We start from the raw sequence: 17,081 nt of genomic DNA, 5'->3' as shown, positions 1-17,081 counted from the left end.
ACTCACAGGGCCCTACACACACTGTCACTCCAACACACACAAAAACACTCACTCCATCATTTTCTCACTCACACATAATATGCACATACATTTATACTGACTCTAAACACCCGCACACCCACTCACATACAAGCTGCTGCTACTCTGTTTATCTTATCCTGTTGCCTAGTCCCCTTACCCCTATATATACAGTATCTACCTCTATCACGCCAGTAACCCTGCACATGGTATTGGAACTGACTTTTGAAATAGTTCCTGTATATAGTATGTTTACTTACTTACTTACTTACTTACTTGATTGTGTATTTCATAGCTATCTCTGATCCTGGCGACCCACTGAGGTCTCAGCCCTTTGGTATACTCCTGTCAGCTACCTCTGACCCTGGCGACCCCCCGAGGTCTCAGCCCTTTGGTATACTCCTGTCAGCTACCACTGACCCTGACGACCCCCCAAGGTCTCAGCCCTTTGGTACACTCCGGTCAGCTACGTCTGACACTGGCGACCCCCCCAAGGTCTCAGCAGAACTAGGCTCCCAGCTGATCTGTAGACCAGTGACTGTGATGAGCCCAGTCCTGGAGATCTGTTAGTCTGCCCCATGCTTTGATCACCTTCAGTTCAGACAGAGAGAAGGAAGGGAAAACATGGAGGGAAGGTACAAGTGTAGCACAAGCCAATAGACCAAGCCTTGAACCCGAAGCTCCCAGGTTTGGGGTTCAATCATTTAATAAAATAATACCAGCTATAGAAAGCAAAATGCATCATACGGATCAAGCAGAATGCACAGAGGATTAGAAGAACTCTCTGTGAGTTGGTCTCTCTGTCAGTCTCCTTGTCTCTCTCTCTCTCCTCTCCTCATCTCTCTCTCTCTCTCCTCATCTCTCTCTCTATCTCTCTCTCTCTCTCTCCCTCTCTCTCCTCATCTCTCTCTCTATCTCTCTCTCTCTCTCTCTCTCTCTCTCTCTATCTCTCTCTCTATCTCTCTCTCCCTATCTCTCTCTCTCTCTCTCCTCATCTCTCTCTCTCTCTCTCTCTCTCTCTCTCTCTCTCTCTCTGCCATGCAAAACACAGGGCCCTGTTGTCCTCTCATCCTTGAAGGACGGCGAGATAAAGAAGGCAAAGAAAGAGTGATGATTGGTTATCTGACACTTCCCTCCTTCACCCCTCCTGTTTGTGTGTGATTGTCATTAGTTTGGTGTGACAGAACAAAGATGGCCGAGCGGGCTGTCAACAGCCAGAGACAGGATGTCACATGTGACGAGTGACGGAACTAAAAACCAACTTTCTGTTGGAAGAGGCTACTGTTCTTTTCCTTCTCTTCAGTCTCCTCTTCTCTGGTCTCTGCTCTCAAAGCCTTGCTATGTAGTACCCAAGTTAATGCTTTGTTATCGGAGGGCTGGTGTAGAGCTGCTTTGTAGTGTGTGTGTGTGTGTGTGTGTCTGTCTGTGTGTCCGTGTGTGTGGTATGTGTGTCTGTGAATGTCCTGTCTCCTCAGTACAACAAGGACCTGATAAAGGGAAAGGTGATGATAAGCGGTTATGATAGTCTAGTCCTCTAGTAATCCCCCTTATAACACACTTCTTATCACACACACACATGCATGTAAACACACTACACTTTGTTTCCTTCCCTGCGCTTCAAGACAGATCTACAGAGAGAACCTTCTCTGAAGACACCTTTAACCACCTCTCTCTTTCTCTCTCGCTCACTCTCTCTCCCTCCCTCCCTCTCTCTCTCTCTCTCTCTCTCTCTCGCTCTCCCTTCCTCTGTCTCCACCTCTTCTGGCACTTTGATTTATTGTAGCTCTCGTGCTCTGTAATCATGTTTGTTTTCAGTAACAGTGGCAAGTGAGTCTGTGTTTATTTTGTTGTGCTCCCATACAGTGCCATGTGTGTGTGTGATGTGTGTGTGTGTGTTTGAGTTGAGAGGACTGCGAATGATGTCCAACACAAAAGAGCTGAATGTTTGCATAAGCCTGTCCACATATGTCTCGCCTTGGGCCTCTCTCCCACTCGCTCTCCCAAAATGGTGGAAGGGGTGGAAGGGAGGGAATGGGTCTCTTTGAGTTGTCCACCCACTCACTGTCCCCTCTGGTCCCCTCTCTCCTGCGTGGGCTGTCGGCCGACAGAAGCTGTAAAGGCGATGCCTTAGACTTTCAGTGGAAGCTTGTGTTCCTTAGAGTCCTCTCCGATTGAATAAGTCCTGTGTCATTAAGAGTGAATTAACAGCAAAGATTTAGATATTAGATTACAATGACATTCAGAAAAGTCACACACCCACACACACACAGTGAAGCATCCTCTTGACTGACATAATTAATTGCTGGTGAATAGTGGTTAGCCCTAAGCCCTATTCCTGGATAAATATCATCCATCAACAGACTGACACAAACTACCAAGACAGATGGGAATCACAGTACATTCCCTCCTGGAGGAAGTAAGGACACACACACATTTACATTTTAGTCATTTAGCAGACGCTCTTATCCAGAGCCACTTACAGTTAGTGCATACATTATTATAATAAAACATTTTTTTCATACTGGCCCCCCGTGGGAATCAAACCCACAACCCTGGCGTTGCAAACGCCATGCTCTACCAACGGAGCTACATCCCTGCCGGCCATTCCCTCCCCTACACTGGACGACGCTGGGCCAATTGTGCGCCGCCCCATGGGTCTCCCGGTCGCGGCTGGCTACGACAGAGCTACACACTCTTGCACACACATGCACACACATGCACGCAACGGCACACACACGCGCGCACACCCACACCCATTAGAGGAACTATCAGTGGTTAGTTATATACAGAAATGTTGTGGAGTTGTGGTGGAGACCTCAGGATGTGTGAGAGAGGGAGATGTTGAGAGATCTTTATTCAGGGTAGTTTTTTCTCCCTCTCTGTGGAGCTGAGGTCATACAGAAGCACCCCAATGGGTCACAATGCTAAAGGGGGGGAGACCAGAGAAGGGAAACGTTTTCATGTGGTTTGGTCACACACACACACACACACATGGGGTGAGAGGCAGGATGGAGCCTGCGGGGTCATCAGGTGACCTCACGGTGTGCCATCACAGACTGTGCTGACAGACAGACACAACCAAGACCACCATGGAATCTACCACCACCCTCCATGCTCTCTTTTTCTCTCACTGCCTATCTTTCTATCTCAGTCACTCGCTGCCTCGCTCTGTATTTCTCTCACTCTACCTGTCTCTCTATTTCCCTCGGGACAGTGATCTGTTCATTCTGTTTAAGTGTACCAGGTGGAGAGAGGGCGGAAGTGTTCCCCTGTTCCTGAGGAGCGGGACGCCAACAAGACGCCAGCACAACAGATGCTTGGTGGAGAGAACGTGTGCTGCATCCATCTCTTCACCTTACAGATGTAGGATCTTGTTGTGTATTTGAGTTTTTAAAAGGCTTCTGAAGTTTGTAATTTCCACTTTGAAATGTCAGACTTGATTTGCCCTAACGAAAAATGTATCAACCCCTACAAAAATCTCCATTAATTATAATCCACAAAATAATTAACATTTCCTGTTGCTGAAGGATTATTTTCCTAAGGTAGCAAACTGGCTCAAATTAAGATCCTACATCTGTACATTACTACACACACTGACTCACAGATACCCACACATAGACTAACACAGAGAAAGTTATCATTCTACACACTGAAAAAAGAAAGACAGCGAGAGAGGAAGGGAACGAGAGGGAGGGAGAATAAAACAGGGACTAGGTTCCTGGCTGTGTTATTTTAGAATCAAAGTGAGCAAACAAATAAAAGTGACACACACACTCCTCCTGCCTTCTCCTGGGTTTATAGATGACACCTGCTGCTCTCTTCTTCCTCTGTTGGCATGGTAAACCTTTTCACACACACACACACACACACACACACACACACACACACACATCCCTAACAGACAAATACCAGCAGATACATTATGACAGAAGATTGCAAGGTGATGTGCTTAGAAGGGAAAGATAAGAGGAGAGGAATCCATGCTAGTCTTATTCAGCCAACTCTCACCCTTCCTCAGAGGAGCCGGTAGCTCAGTGGAATCATGTCAGCTGTGTGTGTGTGTGTGTGTGTGTGTGTGTGTGTGTGTGTGTGTGTGTGTGTGTGTGTGTGTGTGTGTGAGTGTGTGTGTGTAGTGTGTGTGTGTGTGTATGTGTGTGTGTGTGTGTGTGTGTGTGTGTGTGTGTGTGTGTGTGTGTGTGTGTGTGTGTGTGTGTGTGTGTGTGTGTGTGTGTGTGTGTGTGTGTGTGTGTGTGTGTGTGTGTGTGTGTGTGTGTGTGTGTGTGTGTGTGTGTGTGTGTGTGTGTGTGTGTGTCTGTGTTTCCTCAGAGTGGTGCGACAGATGCTAGCGAGTGATAGGTCTCGACGCTACGCCTCCGGCATGTTAATGATGCTCTGTTTTTAACTGTGGGGTCTGGACACACACACATGAACATACACACACAAACACAAATATATTCTACCCTCTTTCTATGTATGAGCCCTAATATAACATCATAAATTGTGTTGTCAGTTAACCCATGCTCTTGTTCATGGAGTGTATGTGATCCAGGAGGACGTTTTTGGAAGCCCCATACAGAAACTCAACTAGAAATTCTTCTGTCCTCTTTTTCTTCTTATACTTTGTTCTTAAACACCCACACATCTTCTACAACCATGGAGAGTTTTCTTAAGCAGGAGGAAGCGAGATGGTGAGAGAGGGGGGTGAGAGAGAGAGAGAGAGAGAGAGAGAGGGTGGGGGAGATGTTGAGAGAGAGGGGGGGAGAGATTATGAGAGAGAGAGAGAGAGAGAGAGAGGGGAGGGGGAGGGGGAGGGGGAGGGGGAGATGTTGAGAGAGAGAGAAAGAGAGAGAATATGCTCCTTGCATATGCACACAATAACACGTGTCCAATATCTCTCCATACACTAGCATCCCTCTATCCTCCTACACGGCAGGTAGACTTAGATTATATATTTGTCACAACATTAAAGGGACTTCTGTGAACTTCTCTCCACTACTGCTTCTACCACTACTTCTATTACGAGTACTCAATGTTGTGTGTGTCTGTGGGAGGCATGAGGAGTTTGTTTGTGGTTTGAGGAGGGGGTTTGGATAGAGAGATGACTTCACTTTGGCTTCAGGGGCTCTTATGGGGGTTAGTAGGTTGGGCCTTGGTGGGTTTAGGCTTTCTAGTAATTAAAGGAAGAGTATTCCTTGTGGGTGCATGGTGCTCACACACACACTCATACACACACTGATTGCCTGTGTATAGACTCACAATGGAGAGGTGTGGGCAGTATAGGAGCCATCTGGGGCCCTATAGGAACAAAACGTGTGTGGGGGCCGAAGGCTCGAGGCCGCAGTGGGAGTTCACTCTTCAGACCTGGGAATCCCTCAGGAGAATGGAAACACCATCACAACGGTCATCAATCAAAACTACACTGACATAAACGAGCCTAAACAACGGCCTGCGACTTTAACATGCCACCATGTCACCTCCGCCCTGTGGCGAGGATCCGCCCACTGGCGCCGGTGTTCGATAGGCCCCTGCCCTCCACAGCTCAGTGTGATTGGATGCCGGCTCCAGAGCGAAGCCGCCGCCCACTCTCGGCTAATTGGGTCTTTGTGATTGCGCAGTCTGTCATGGGATTGGAGGAAAATAAAGTGGTGAAAACGGCATTATGGTCAGCGGTGGTGAGTGACGGGCGATGCAAAGCACCAGATGATCTTCCTGGGTCCATTATAGTGCATTATGGGGGATGGGATGGTTTCGCCTCAGCAACCGAAACGACACAAAGATCCTCAGCCCGGGACCCTGGAGACAAACACAAACCCGGCACCCTGTACTAAGGGCCCCGCCCGGACCTGAGAACAGCCCCATACACTGAGATGGAGAGCTTATGGAAAAACACTAATACAATTCACATACAGGTCTCACACACGTTAAGTGCTCCCTCTCAGCATTTAAAATCGAGGTCAACACGGACACATCAAACACACACAAAATCACACACTCTCTATCCAGCTGAACAACAAGTTTCAATATGATAAAATACCTCTTATCGACATCTCAAACTCTCTAGGTAGAGCTCTAAACAAAACCCACACAAAACTTGTGTGACCCTATTGAAAGCAATAATAGACGTAGATAGTATGGAATTAAAGATAGTAGACTTCAAAGTAGAGCTGGTCGATATGGACAGAAACCCTTATGGCGATAAATTGCCTAAATTGCGTAAATAGAATGATACATTTAGAACATCAATGTGCACCACAGTTCTTTTTTATTATACTTGAAACTACTACTACTAGTTTGATGGTTGTAGCCATCAATTGTCCCATTAACAATCATCCATATTAGCAAACTTATTTCATTTCAAACTTCACATTTCTCTAGTATAGGCTACTTATCGTAACGAACGATATCAGCACAATGCCTGCGATAAGTGATCGGTATGGTCGGTGTCGATCATTTTCGGTTTATCGTCCCAGCTCTACTTCAAAGGTAGGTGAGATAAATGCCCTACAGTTAAAACAGGCTATAGTAAATGGCCATTGTCTATTCTCTTAAGTTAAAACAGACCTCTACTGAGTGTCTTTGTGCAGCATCTCCATTGAGAGAGAGAAGGTGTGGGAGGACAGGTCACAAACACCTCTCTTTGTACCTCCTCTACGCTTTTAGAGCCTGCATTTTTTTTAAACAGTGTATATAATGGCTGTGGTGCGTGCTTGCCTCAGTGGCCTCCCTGTACGGTTGAAGTGAGGTCTTGATCTTTATGGCACAGTAGTGCGCTTGTCCCATAACAGCAAAGTTGCTGGTTCAAGACCCCACTCTGGCTTTTTATGATGATAGTATCACAGTTCTTGTTATTTAGATGTCATAACCTTAGGCTATTGAGATTCACCACCATCACCCCAGATCTCACTCCCGATTAAGTGCGTCAGGTAGAGACATGAGCAAACGACAGGGGGCGGTATCTCCCTCTTGTTTCTCCTCCATCCTTTTCAGCAAGAAACAAGAGGTCTAAGTCTTCCTATTTGACGTGTTCAATAACGAATATGAATAGCCAACAGCACACAATTCCATCTATATTAAACTCTGTTGTAGTTGGTTAAGAATGGTTTGCTACTTTTGTTTTAAACTCTAAGCACTTTTCTATGCAACATTTGTCCAATTCAATCCCAAACAAATAAGGTTATTATTTGTCACATAATTCATACTTTTCCTTATAAGCTCGACTGTTGTCTTGTACCGATTTATCGAACTGATCACGGCATATTGGCTCATCATGATGAATAATTGACGCAGCTGGAGTCATGACTGCTTTCTCAGGTAGGCAGTCTAGCCATGATGTTGTCACACTATTATGACTTGCTAAGAACATCAGTAAAACAGTACAAATATTAAAACATTACAACATAGTCTACACAAACATTACATACAATTGACAAGTTACAAACAGATACAGAAAAGGACCTGCTGTGCCAGTAAGAGAGCACAGAAGAGAAGAGACCTACAACATAAGTCAAAGGAGCGTGAGACCGCCCCGTGCCACCAGCGTTCGCCTCGCGCGGAGGAGGCTGTCATTCCCACACACTAATACGGTTTTCCCACTGGGACCAAGCAACTACAGTCCGTGCGCGGAGCTAAACTGAGACACTTCCATACAGCGCAAATGGCTGCGAGTTCCTGCAGAACGACTTGTGCGTTTATATGGATGTTTGCAGTTGTTTCAGCCGCTCGAGTATATCCACCGAACGAAGGTAAGGAGTGTAGTGTTTTTTTTGTATTTTTTGCATTTAGAGAGGGTAACGTTACGGTTTTCCGCAGTATTTGGTTAGGCTACTCGCCGTGTCTTCGTTGAGGGTCCGTTTCGGTCCCTTCTTTTCGACCAGTACTGGAAACTGATAGATCTTATTATTTGGTAATAATAACATCTAAACGCGTTTACACATTTGGAGTAGTTTGCACATCGGTTGGTTCAGCAAGTACCAACCTGCTTTCTGTTGGATCCGCTCCGATAGATATCCAAGGAGGAATGTCCCCAATCTGTCCAACCTGCTGACTGGAAAGCGCAGTTTTTCCTCTTTCATTTTACTTTTATCCAACAGTTTTATAACAAGCCTAAAATGGTCATCATCTCAGTCACTGCAATCGAAAATATTATTTAGCCTCCCTACTATTTTTCCTTATCAGGTTCAGTGTTAACAGTTTCGTTGTTCATGCAGGCCGTAGCTTTTTCAGCCTACGATAGTTTGAACAGGGACACAAATGAAACGTCAGACAGTACCGTTTTCATCAGCGTTTTGTGACCTAGGCCTACGCTACTGTCTATGCGTTACGTTAACCCAGTGTCTTGAGCTACTAGCTACAGTATATGTTCAACGTGTAGCCCAAAATCTACATTCGTTCCAGTAAATTTAAGATAATCTTTTTATGCTATTTTGTCTTATGCTCTTATGATTATCTTATTGCAATTTCTGCTTCTGTATGAATATGTATGGACTCTTATGGAGCCCAAGAGTAGCTGAAAATAATAATAATTTCCATTTATTCAGACTGGGAATAGGAAATCTCTTTCCTTATCTCTGTGTAATTGTGTGTTTCAGTGACATTACTGGACACAAGGACAGTTCCCGGGGAGCTGAAATGGGCAGCCAATCCCACAGAAGGAGGGGTGAGTGAAGAATAACCTATTTCAGTGAGAATGTGAAGATTGACTACATTCTACTGCACCCTCCATCTATCTCTCTCTCTCTCTCTCTCTCTCTCTCTCTCTCTCTCTCTCTCTCTCTCTCTCTCTCTCTCTCTCTCTCTCTCTCTCTCTCTCACTCTCACTCTCTCTCACACACACACTCACCCTTTCCAACCTCTTTGTTGGTTTAAGTTATTGGTGAACTTGACTTCTCTCCAGACTCCTCTCCAGTCTCCCTGGGTTCATTTTATTTTACTGAACTACTTGATTGACAAGGTCCTGGTCCCCATGCACTGAGCCCTTTGATTACCAGAATCCCCCCCTACCCTTACCCCACCCCCACCCCTCAACACACACAAACACACAAACACACACACACACACTCCCCTCTTCACATCACAGTTGGGGCCAGTATACAGCTTTATAACTGACAGCTGTGATTTCTGTTTTGCGACAAAGACTCCAAAGGAGGGAATAAAAGCAGCTCCTATTGAACACCTCCCCTCCTCTACACACACTCTGGCTCGGTACAGCTAAAACTCTCACCAGCAGGGAGTGGGAAGCCAAATTATTAATGCATGGTAATAAGACGCCAATTACACATATTTAGGCGAGTTCACCATACAGCTCCATACAGCATCCTTGATCAACTATCCAAGATAAAAGCATGGAAGGTTTTGTAGTCGCTGAAGCTGATTAATGATTAGACATGACGTTGGTCTAATAATCTGAATGTTTGTGTGTGTGTTGCCAGTGGGAGGAGGTGAGCATCATGGATGAGAAGAACGTCCCCATCAGAACGTACCAGGTGTGTAACGTGATGGAACCCAGCCAGAGCAACTGGCTTAGAACCGACTGGATCCCTCGGTCTGGAGCGCAGCGCGTCTATGTCGAGATCAAGTTCACCCTCCGGGACTGTAACAGCCTGCCTGGAGTCACCGGCACCTGCAAGGAGACCTTCAACCTCTACTACTATGAGTCTAACAATGACAGAGAGCACTACATCAGAGAGAGCAACTTCCTCAAGATCGACACAGTGGCAGCCGACGAGAGCTTCACTCAGGTTAGGACTCTTGGTTCGTTTTTACTCTCTCTGTCAAAGTTTCAGATCTGACGGTGTGTTGATGTGATGTTTTTTTTCAAATTACCGTGAGGTAACATTGTTGTGTTGCAATGGCTATTGGTAATTATTAATGATGTTATTATTATGATGATCAGGTGGACATCGGAGATCGCATCATGAAGCTAAACACGGAGGTGCGTAATGTAAAGGTCACAACCCGGAAGGGCTTCTACCTGGCGTTCCAGGATGTTGGTGCCTGCATCGCTCTGATCTCTGTACGCGTTTTCTACAAGACCTGCCCCCTCACCGTCCGTAACCTAGCAACCTTCCCAGATACCAACACTGGAGCTGACAGTTCCTCGTTAGTGGAGGTCAGGGGGTCGTGCGTGAACCAATCAGAGGAAAGGGAGGAGCCTAAGATGTATTGTGGCGCAGATGGGGAATGGCTGGTTCCCATTGGTGGGTGTGTCTGTAACCCTGGATGCGAGGAGAAAGGTGGAGCCTGTCAGGGTAAGGCATTTTATTTACGTTTAGTTCAATTTGATTACCAAATTATATTTGAAATTGTATCGAACCCTGGGCGTATGCACTTAGTCGACTGAGCTAAAGTTAAGTCATTAGCTCTGAGCTCTGGAAGAGAGATGGAAATAGGAGAGACTGGAGGGAACAGACGTTCTAAAGACAGTTTTATAGCACACCCGTTGAGGGTCAGTGCTTCAGTAGGGAGTGATATACAGCTGTGGGTCTGTTCTGTCAACCATATTTATGATGGCCATAGCAGCAGGCTAATTGCATAACAAACGGCTATAACTTTTAGAGGCCTGCGGACCCAGCGGAGGGTGTTTGTGTGTGTGTGAGTGTGTGCAGCGGAGGGCGTGTGTGTGTGAGTGTGTGTGTGTGTGAGTGTGTGTGTGTGTGTGTGTGTGTGTGTGTGTGTGTGTGTGATAGTAGAGAAAGGGGTAGCTATCAAACTTTTCAATATATGACAGACACCAGGTTCTCTCTCTCCCACTCTCTTCCTCTCCGTGCCTCTCTCTCTCTCCATCCATACCTCCCTCCCTCTCTCTCCATCCATACCTCCCTCTCTCTCTCCATCCATACCTCCCTCTCTCTCTCCATCCATACCTCCCTCTCTCTCTCCATCCATACCTCCCTCTCTCTCTCCATCCATACCTCCCTCTCTCTCGCCATCCATACCTCCCTCTCTCTCTCCATCCATACCTCCCTCTCTCTCTCCATCCATACCTCCCTCTCTCTCTCCATCCATACCTCCCTCTCTCTCTCCATCCATACCTCCCTCTATCTCTCTCCATCCATATCTCCCTCTCTCTCTCCATCCATACCTCCCTCTCTCTCTCCATCCATACCTCCCTCTCTCTCTCCATCCATACCTCCCTCTCTCTCTCCATCCATACCTCCCTCTCTCTCTCGATCCATACCTCCCTCTCTCTCCATCCATACCTCCCTCCCTCTCTCTCTCCATCCATACCTCCCTCTCTCTCTCCATCCATACCTCCCTCTCTCTCTCCATCCATACCTCCCTCTCTCTCCATCCATACCTCCCTCTCTCTCTCCATCCATACCTCCCTCTCTCTCTCCATCCATACCTCCCTCTCTCTCTCCATCCATACCTCCCTCTCTCTCTCCATCCATACCTCCCTCTCTCTCTCCATCCATACCTCCCTCTCTCTCTCCATCCATACCTCCCTCTCTCTCTCCATCCATACCTCCCTCTCTCTCTCCATCCTTACCCCCTCTCTCTCTCCATCCATACCTCCCTCTCTCTCTCCCATCCATACCTCCCCTCTCTCTCTCCATCCATACCTCCCTCTCTCTCCATCCATACCTCCCTCTCTCTCTCCATCCATACCTCCCTCTCTCTCTCTCCATCCATACCTCCCTCTCTCTCTCTCCATCCATACCTCCCTCTCTCTCTCCATCCATACCTCCCTCTCTCTCTCTCCATCCATACCTCCCTCTCTCTCTCCATCCATACCTCCCTCTCTCTCTCCATCCATACCTCCCTCTCTCTCTCCATCCATACCTCCCTCTCTCTCTCTTCATCCATACCTCCCTCTCTCTCTCCATCCATACCTCCCTCTCTCTCTCCATCCATACCTCCCTCTCTCCATCCATACCTCCCTCTCTCCATCCATACCTCCCTCTCTCTCTCTCCATCCATACCTCCCTCTCTCTCTCCATCCATACCTCCCTCTCTCTCTCCATCCATACCTCCCTCTCTCTCCATCCATACCTCCCTCTCTCTCTCTCCATCCATACCTCCCTCTCTCTCTCCATCCATACCTCCCTCTCTCTCTCCATCCATACCTCCCTCTCTCTCTCTCCATCCATACCTCCCTCTCTCTCTCCATCCATACCTCCCTCCCTCTCTCCATCCATACCTCCCTCTCTCTCTCCATCCATACCTCCCTCCCTCTCTCCATCCATACCTCCCTCTCTCTCTCCATCAATACCTCCCTCTCTCTCTCCATCCATACCTCCCTCTCTCTCTCCATCCATACCTCCCTCTCTCTCTCCATCCATACCTCCCTCCCTCTCTCCATCCATACCTCCCTCTCTCTCTCTCCATCCATACCTCCCTCCCTCTCTCCATCCATACCTCCCTCTCTCTCTCTCCATCCATACCTCCCTCCCTCTCTCCATCCATACCTCCCTCTCTCTCTCCATCCATACCTCCCTCCCTCTCTCCATCCATACCTCCCTCCCTCTCCACATCCATACCTCTCTCTCTCCATCCATACCTCCCTCTCTCTCTCCATCCATACCTCCCTCTCTCTCTCTCCATCCATACCTCCCTCCCTCTCTCCATCCATACCTCCCTCTCTCTCTCCATCCATACCTCCCCCCCTCTCTCCATCCATACCTCCCTCCCTCTCTCCATCCATACCTCTCTCTCTCCATCCATACCTCCCTCTCTCTCTCCATCCATACCTCCCTCCCTCTCTCCATCCATACTTCCCCATCTCTCTCCATCCATACCTCCCTCTCTCTCTCCATCCATACCTCCCCCTCTCTCTCCATCCATACCTCCCTCTCTCTCCATCCATACCTCCCTCTCTCTCTCCATCCATACCTCCCCCTCTCTCTCCATCCATACCTCCCTCTCTCTCCATCCATACCTCCCTCTCTCTCCATCCACACCTCTCTCTCTCCATCCATACCTCCCTCTCTCTCTCCATCCATACCTCCCTCTCTCTCCATCCATACCTCCCTCTCTCTCTCCATCCATACCTCCCTCTCTCACTCCATCCATACCTCCCTCTCTCTCTCCATCCATACCTCCCTCTCTCTCATTCCATACCTCCCTCTCTCTCTCCATCCATACCTCCCTCTCTCTCTCCATCCATACCTCCCTCTCTCCATCCATACCTCCCTCTCTCTCTCCATCCATACCTCCCTCTCTCTCCATCCATACCTCCCTCTCTCTCTCCCCATCCATACCTCCCTCTCTCTCTCCATCCATACCTCCCTCTCTCTCCATCCATACCTCCCTCTCTCTCTCCATCCATACCTCCCTCTCTCTCTCCATCCATACCTCCCTCTCTCTCTCCATCCATACCTTCCCCTCTCTCCATCCATACCTCCCTCTCTCTCTCCATCCATACCTCCCTCTCTCTCTCCATCCATACCTCCCTCTCTCTCTCCATCCATACCTCCCTCTCTCTCCATCCATACCTCCCTCTCTCTCTCCATCCATACCTCCCTCTCTCACTCCATCCATACCTCCCTCTCTCTCTCCATCCATACCTCCCTCTCTCTCATTCCATACCTCCCTCTCTCTCTCCATCCATACCTCCCTCTCTCTCTCCATCCATACCTCCCTCTCTCTCTCCATCCATACCTCCCTCTCTCTCTTCCATCCATACCTCCCTCTCTCTCTCCATCCATACCTCCCTCTCTCTCTCCATCCATACCTCCCTCTCTCTCTCCATCCATACCTCCCTCTCTCTCTCCATCCATACCTCCCTCTCTCTCTCCATCCATACCTCCCCCTCTCTCTCCATCCATACCTCCCTCTCTCTCCATCCATACCTCCTCTCTCTCTCCATCCATACCTCCCTCTCTCTCTCCATCCATACCTCCCTCTCTCTCTCCATCCATACCTCCCTCTCTCTCTCCATCCATACCTCCCTCTCTCTCTCCATCCATACCTCCCTCTCTCTCCATAGCAGAGTTAATGACATCTGAAAGCTGTTTTCTTTAACAAGATTGAACTAAACCCTTGACTTTGGTCAACTTTGATCTGAAGTTAAGGACTAGCTATTTTTAACAGTATTTCCTTTCCCCCCACTCTATTAAATCAAGATAGCCCACTCAGGACTGGAGTACTCTAGTGGTGCGAAAGTAAACTGTCAGACTTGATGACCTACTGGACTTAATATTACATCTTAGCATTTCCATCATGTCAATTAGCGCAGTGGTTCCCAACCAGGGGTAATAAGATCCCTGGGGGTACTTGGCCTATCCACACGGGGTACTTGAAAATAATCATGAGACCATAGGCCTACTGGTAAAATGCACATGAGGGGGTACATCTGGGGAACTCCGGCCAGAGCAAAATTCAGTTGGTGGTACAGTAAGCGAAAAAGGTTGGGAACCACTGAATTAGCGGACTAGTGACCAATAGGGAGAAAGAGGCAGAAGGAGAGAAACCGGGAAAGAAGGAGACAGTGAATGAGAAGAAGGTTGATGAAAGGTTGATGAAGATGTCAAAACTCTGACAACTGGGATTTGGCTGGGAGGAGAGGAAGCAAGGGGGGGGACAGAGGAGGAGAGGAGAGACAACAGAGGGGGTTTAAATGGGAATGGGACAGCCACACTCAGGAATGAAAGAGGATCTCTGCGTTTTGTTAGAGTTTTGTTCTAGTTTTGTTTGAGTTTTGTTTGATTTTTGTTAGAGTTTTGTCTGCGACTTTTTAGAGGGACTTTGTTCCGCTGTGGTTGCTCATCTGCTGCTGATAATCTCTGTGTGTATGTGAGCGGTATCTGTGTGTGTATGTATGTGGGCAGCATCTGTGTGTGTATGTACAGTGCCTTCAGAAAGTATTTACACCTCTTGACTTTTTCCACATTTTGTTGTGTTATAAAATGGGATTAAAATAGATGTGATTGTATTTTTTTGTCAACGATCTACACAAAATACAAAATTCTTCAAGCTCTGTCAAGTTTGTTGTTGATCATTGCTAGACAACCATTTTAAGGTCTTGCCATAGATTTTCAAGTAGATTTAAGTCAAAACTATAACTCGGCCACTCAGGAACATTCACTGTCTTCTTGGTAAGCAACTCCAGTGTAGATTTAGCTTTGTGTTTTAGGTTATTGTCATGCTGAAAGGTGAATTAATCTCCCAGTGTCTGTTAGAAAGCAGACTGAACCAGGTTTTCCTCTAGGCTTTTGCCTGTGCTTAGCCCTATTTGGTTTATTTTTATCCCAAAAAAACGTACTAGTCCTTGCTGATGACAAGCATACCCATAACATGATGCAGCCACCAGCATGCGTGAAAATATGAAGAGTGGTACTCAGTGATGTGTTGTTGGATTTTCCACAAACATAATGCTTTGTAGTCAGGATGCATGTTTTGGAATATTCTGTACAGGCTTCCTTCTTTTCACTCTGTCATTTAGGTTACTATTGTGGAGTAACTACAATGTTGTTTCTCCATCCTCAGTTTTCTCCTAGCCATTAAACTCTGTAATGGTTTTAAAGTCACCATTGGCCTCATGGTGAAATTCCTGAGTGGTTTCCTTCCACTCCGGCAACTTAATTAGGAAAAAGGCCTGTACCTTTGTAGTGACTGGGTGTATTGATACACCATCTAAAGTGTAATTAATTACTTCACCATGCTCAAAGGGATATTCAGTGTCTGCTTATATATCCATCTACCAGTAGGTGCCCTTCTTTGCGAGGCATTGGAAAACCTTTGTAGTTGAGTCTGTGTTTGAAATTCACTGCTCGACTGAGGGACCTTACAGATAATTGTATGTGTGGTACAGAGATGGGGTAGTCATTCAAAAATCGTGTTAACCACTATTATTGCACACAGAGTGAGTCCATGCAACTTATTATCTGACTTGTGGAGTCACTGGCCTACACTACAAAATATGGAAAAAGTCAAAGGGTGTGAATACTTTATGAAATCACTGTATGTGGGCGATATCTGTGTGCGTGTATGTGTTTTTCTAAATGTTCTGCAGTGTGTATATGTGTCTGTGTGAGCTATATAGAGGGACAGGTGAAATAAAAAAAGAGGGAGAGAGAAAGCGAGAGATCTGAGATGTGAATTTGTAAGATGCATGGTGGCAGGTATCCAAGTGTGAGAAAGATGTCAGAGATTTACCTTCAGTAACTCAACCAACAGAGCATTCGGCATTTGGTTGTGTGTGTGCATGCTTGTGTAAGTGTGTGTGTGCGTGCATTTGTGCATGTGTGGAAGAGATACATGGAGAGTGAGATGGAGAGAGCGAGGGACAGAGAGAAAGAGGTGGAGAGAAAGAGAGCGGGATGGAGAGAGAGATTGTGGGTGCAGATAACCATACTGAGTGTGTAATTGCAGTAGACATCTCATCACATGTCTGTCATAATTATAAGCAGGTGTGGGAATTGTCCTGGTACTCAGCTCTGTGTGTGTGTGTGTGTTTGTATGTGTGTGTGTGTGTGTGCATGTGCGTGTGCGTGCTTCTCTAAGTGGGAGAATCCTGAATACATGATCATCACCTGTCTAGTGAGAGAGAGAGACAGAGAGAGATAGAGAGGGACAGAGAGAGACAGAGAGAGACAGAGAGAGACAGAGAGGGACAGAGAGAGACAGAGAGGGACTGAGAGGGACAGAGAGGGACAGAGAGAGACTGAGAGGGACAGAGAGGGACTGAGAGGGACTGAGAGGGACAGAGAGGGACTGAGAGGGACAGAGAGGGACTGAGAGGGACTGAGAGGGACTGAGAGGGACAGAGAGGGACTGAGAGGGACTGAGAGAGACTGAGAGAGATGGGGATGAGATATATATAGGGAGTGGGAGAACGAGAGGAGAGAGTGAAAAAGTAAAGGTGCCTTTTAATTGCTATCATCTTGGTAATTCACATATTCATTTTTTTACACAAATGCAAATCCAGATAAAATGCAAATCCAGCTCTTTAGATAGTTGTGTGTACTTCTGTGTCTGTCTGTGTTGGTTTCTATAACCCTGTCCTCTCTCTCTCTCTCTCTCTCTCTCTCTCTCTCTCTCTCTCTCTCTCTCTCTCTCTCTCTCTCTCTCTCTCTCTCTCTCTCTCTCTCTCTCTCTCTCTCATTTCATGTGATTTCAAAGTA

General features: G+C 47.0%; 1 protein-coding gene across 1 annotated transcript in view; it reads left to right on the top strand.

Moving 5' to 3' along the window:
- The first annotated feature begins 7,616 nt into the window (after positions 1 to 7,616).
- Positions 7,617 to 17,081, top strand: part of LOC121535672 (ephrin type-A receptor 4-like) — a 53,737-nt gene continuing 44,272 nt past the window's right edge. Inside the window, exons 1-4 of the mRNA XM_041842931.2 lie at positions 7,617 to 7,760; positions 8,607 to 8,674; positions 9,447 to 9,755; positions 9,911 to 10,265. Of these exons, the coding sequence (XP_041698865.2) occupies positions 7,673 to 7,760; positions 8,607 to 8,674; positions 9,447 to 9,755; positions 9,911 to 10,265 (820 nt within the window). The 5' untranslated portion in view covers positions 7,617 to 7,672. The remainder of the gene's footprint in view (positions 7,761 to 8,606; positions 8,675 to 9,446; positions 9,756 to 9,910; positions 10,266 to 17,081) is intronic.

Source organism: Coregonus clupeaformis, chromosome 21, assembly GCF_020615455.1.
Source record: "Coregonus clupeaformis isolate EN_2021a chromosome 21, ASM2061545v1, whole genome shotgun sequence".
NCBI classification, from domain to species: domain Eukaryota; kingdom Metazoa; phylum Chordata; class Actinopteri; order Salmoniformes; family Salmonidae; genus Coregonus; species Coregonus clupeaformis.
The sequence above is the reverse complement of the archived record's forward strand: the minus strand, read 5'-3'. Positions and strand labels throughout refer to the sequence as shown.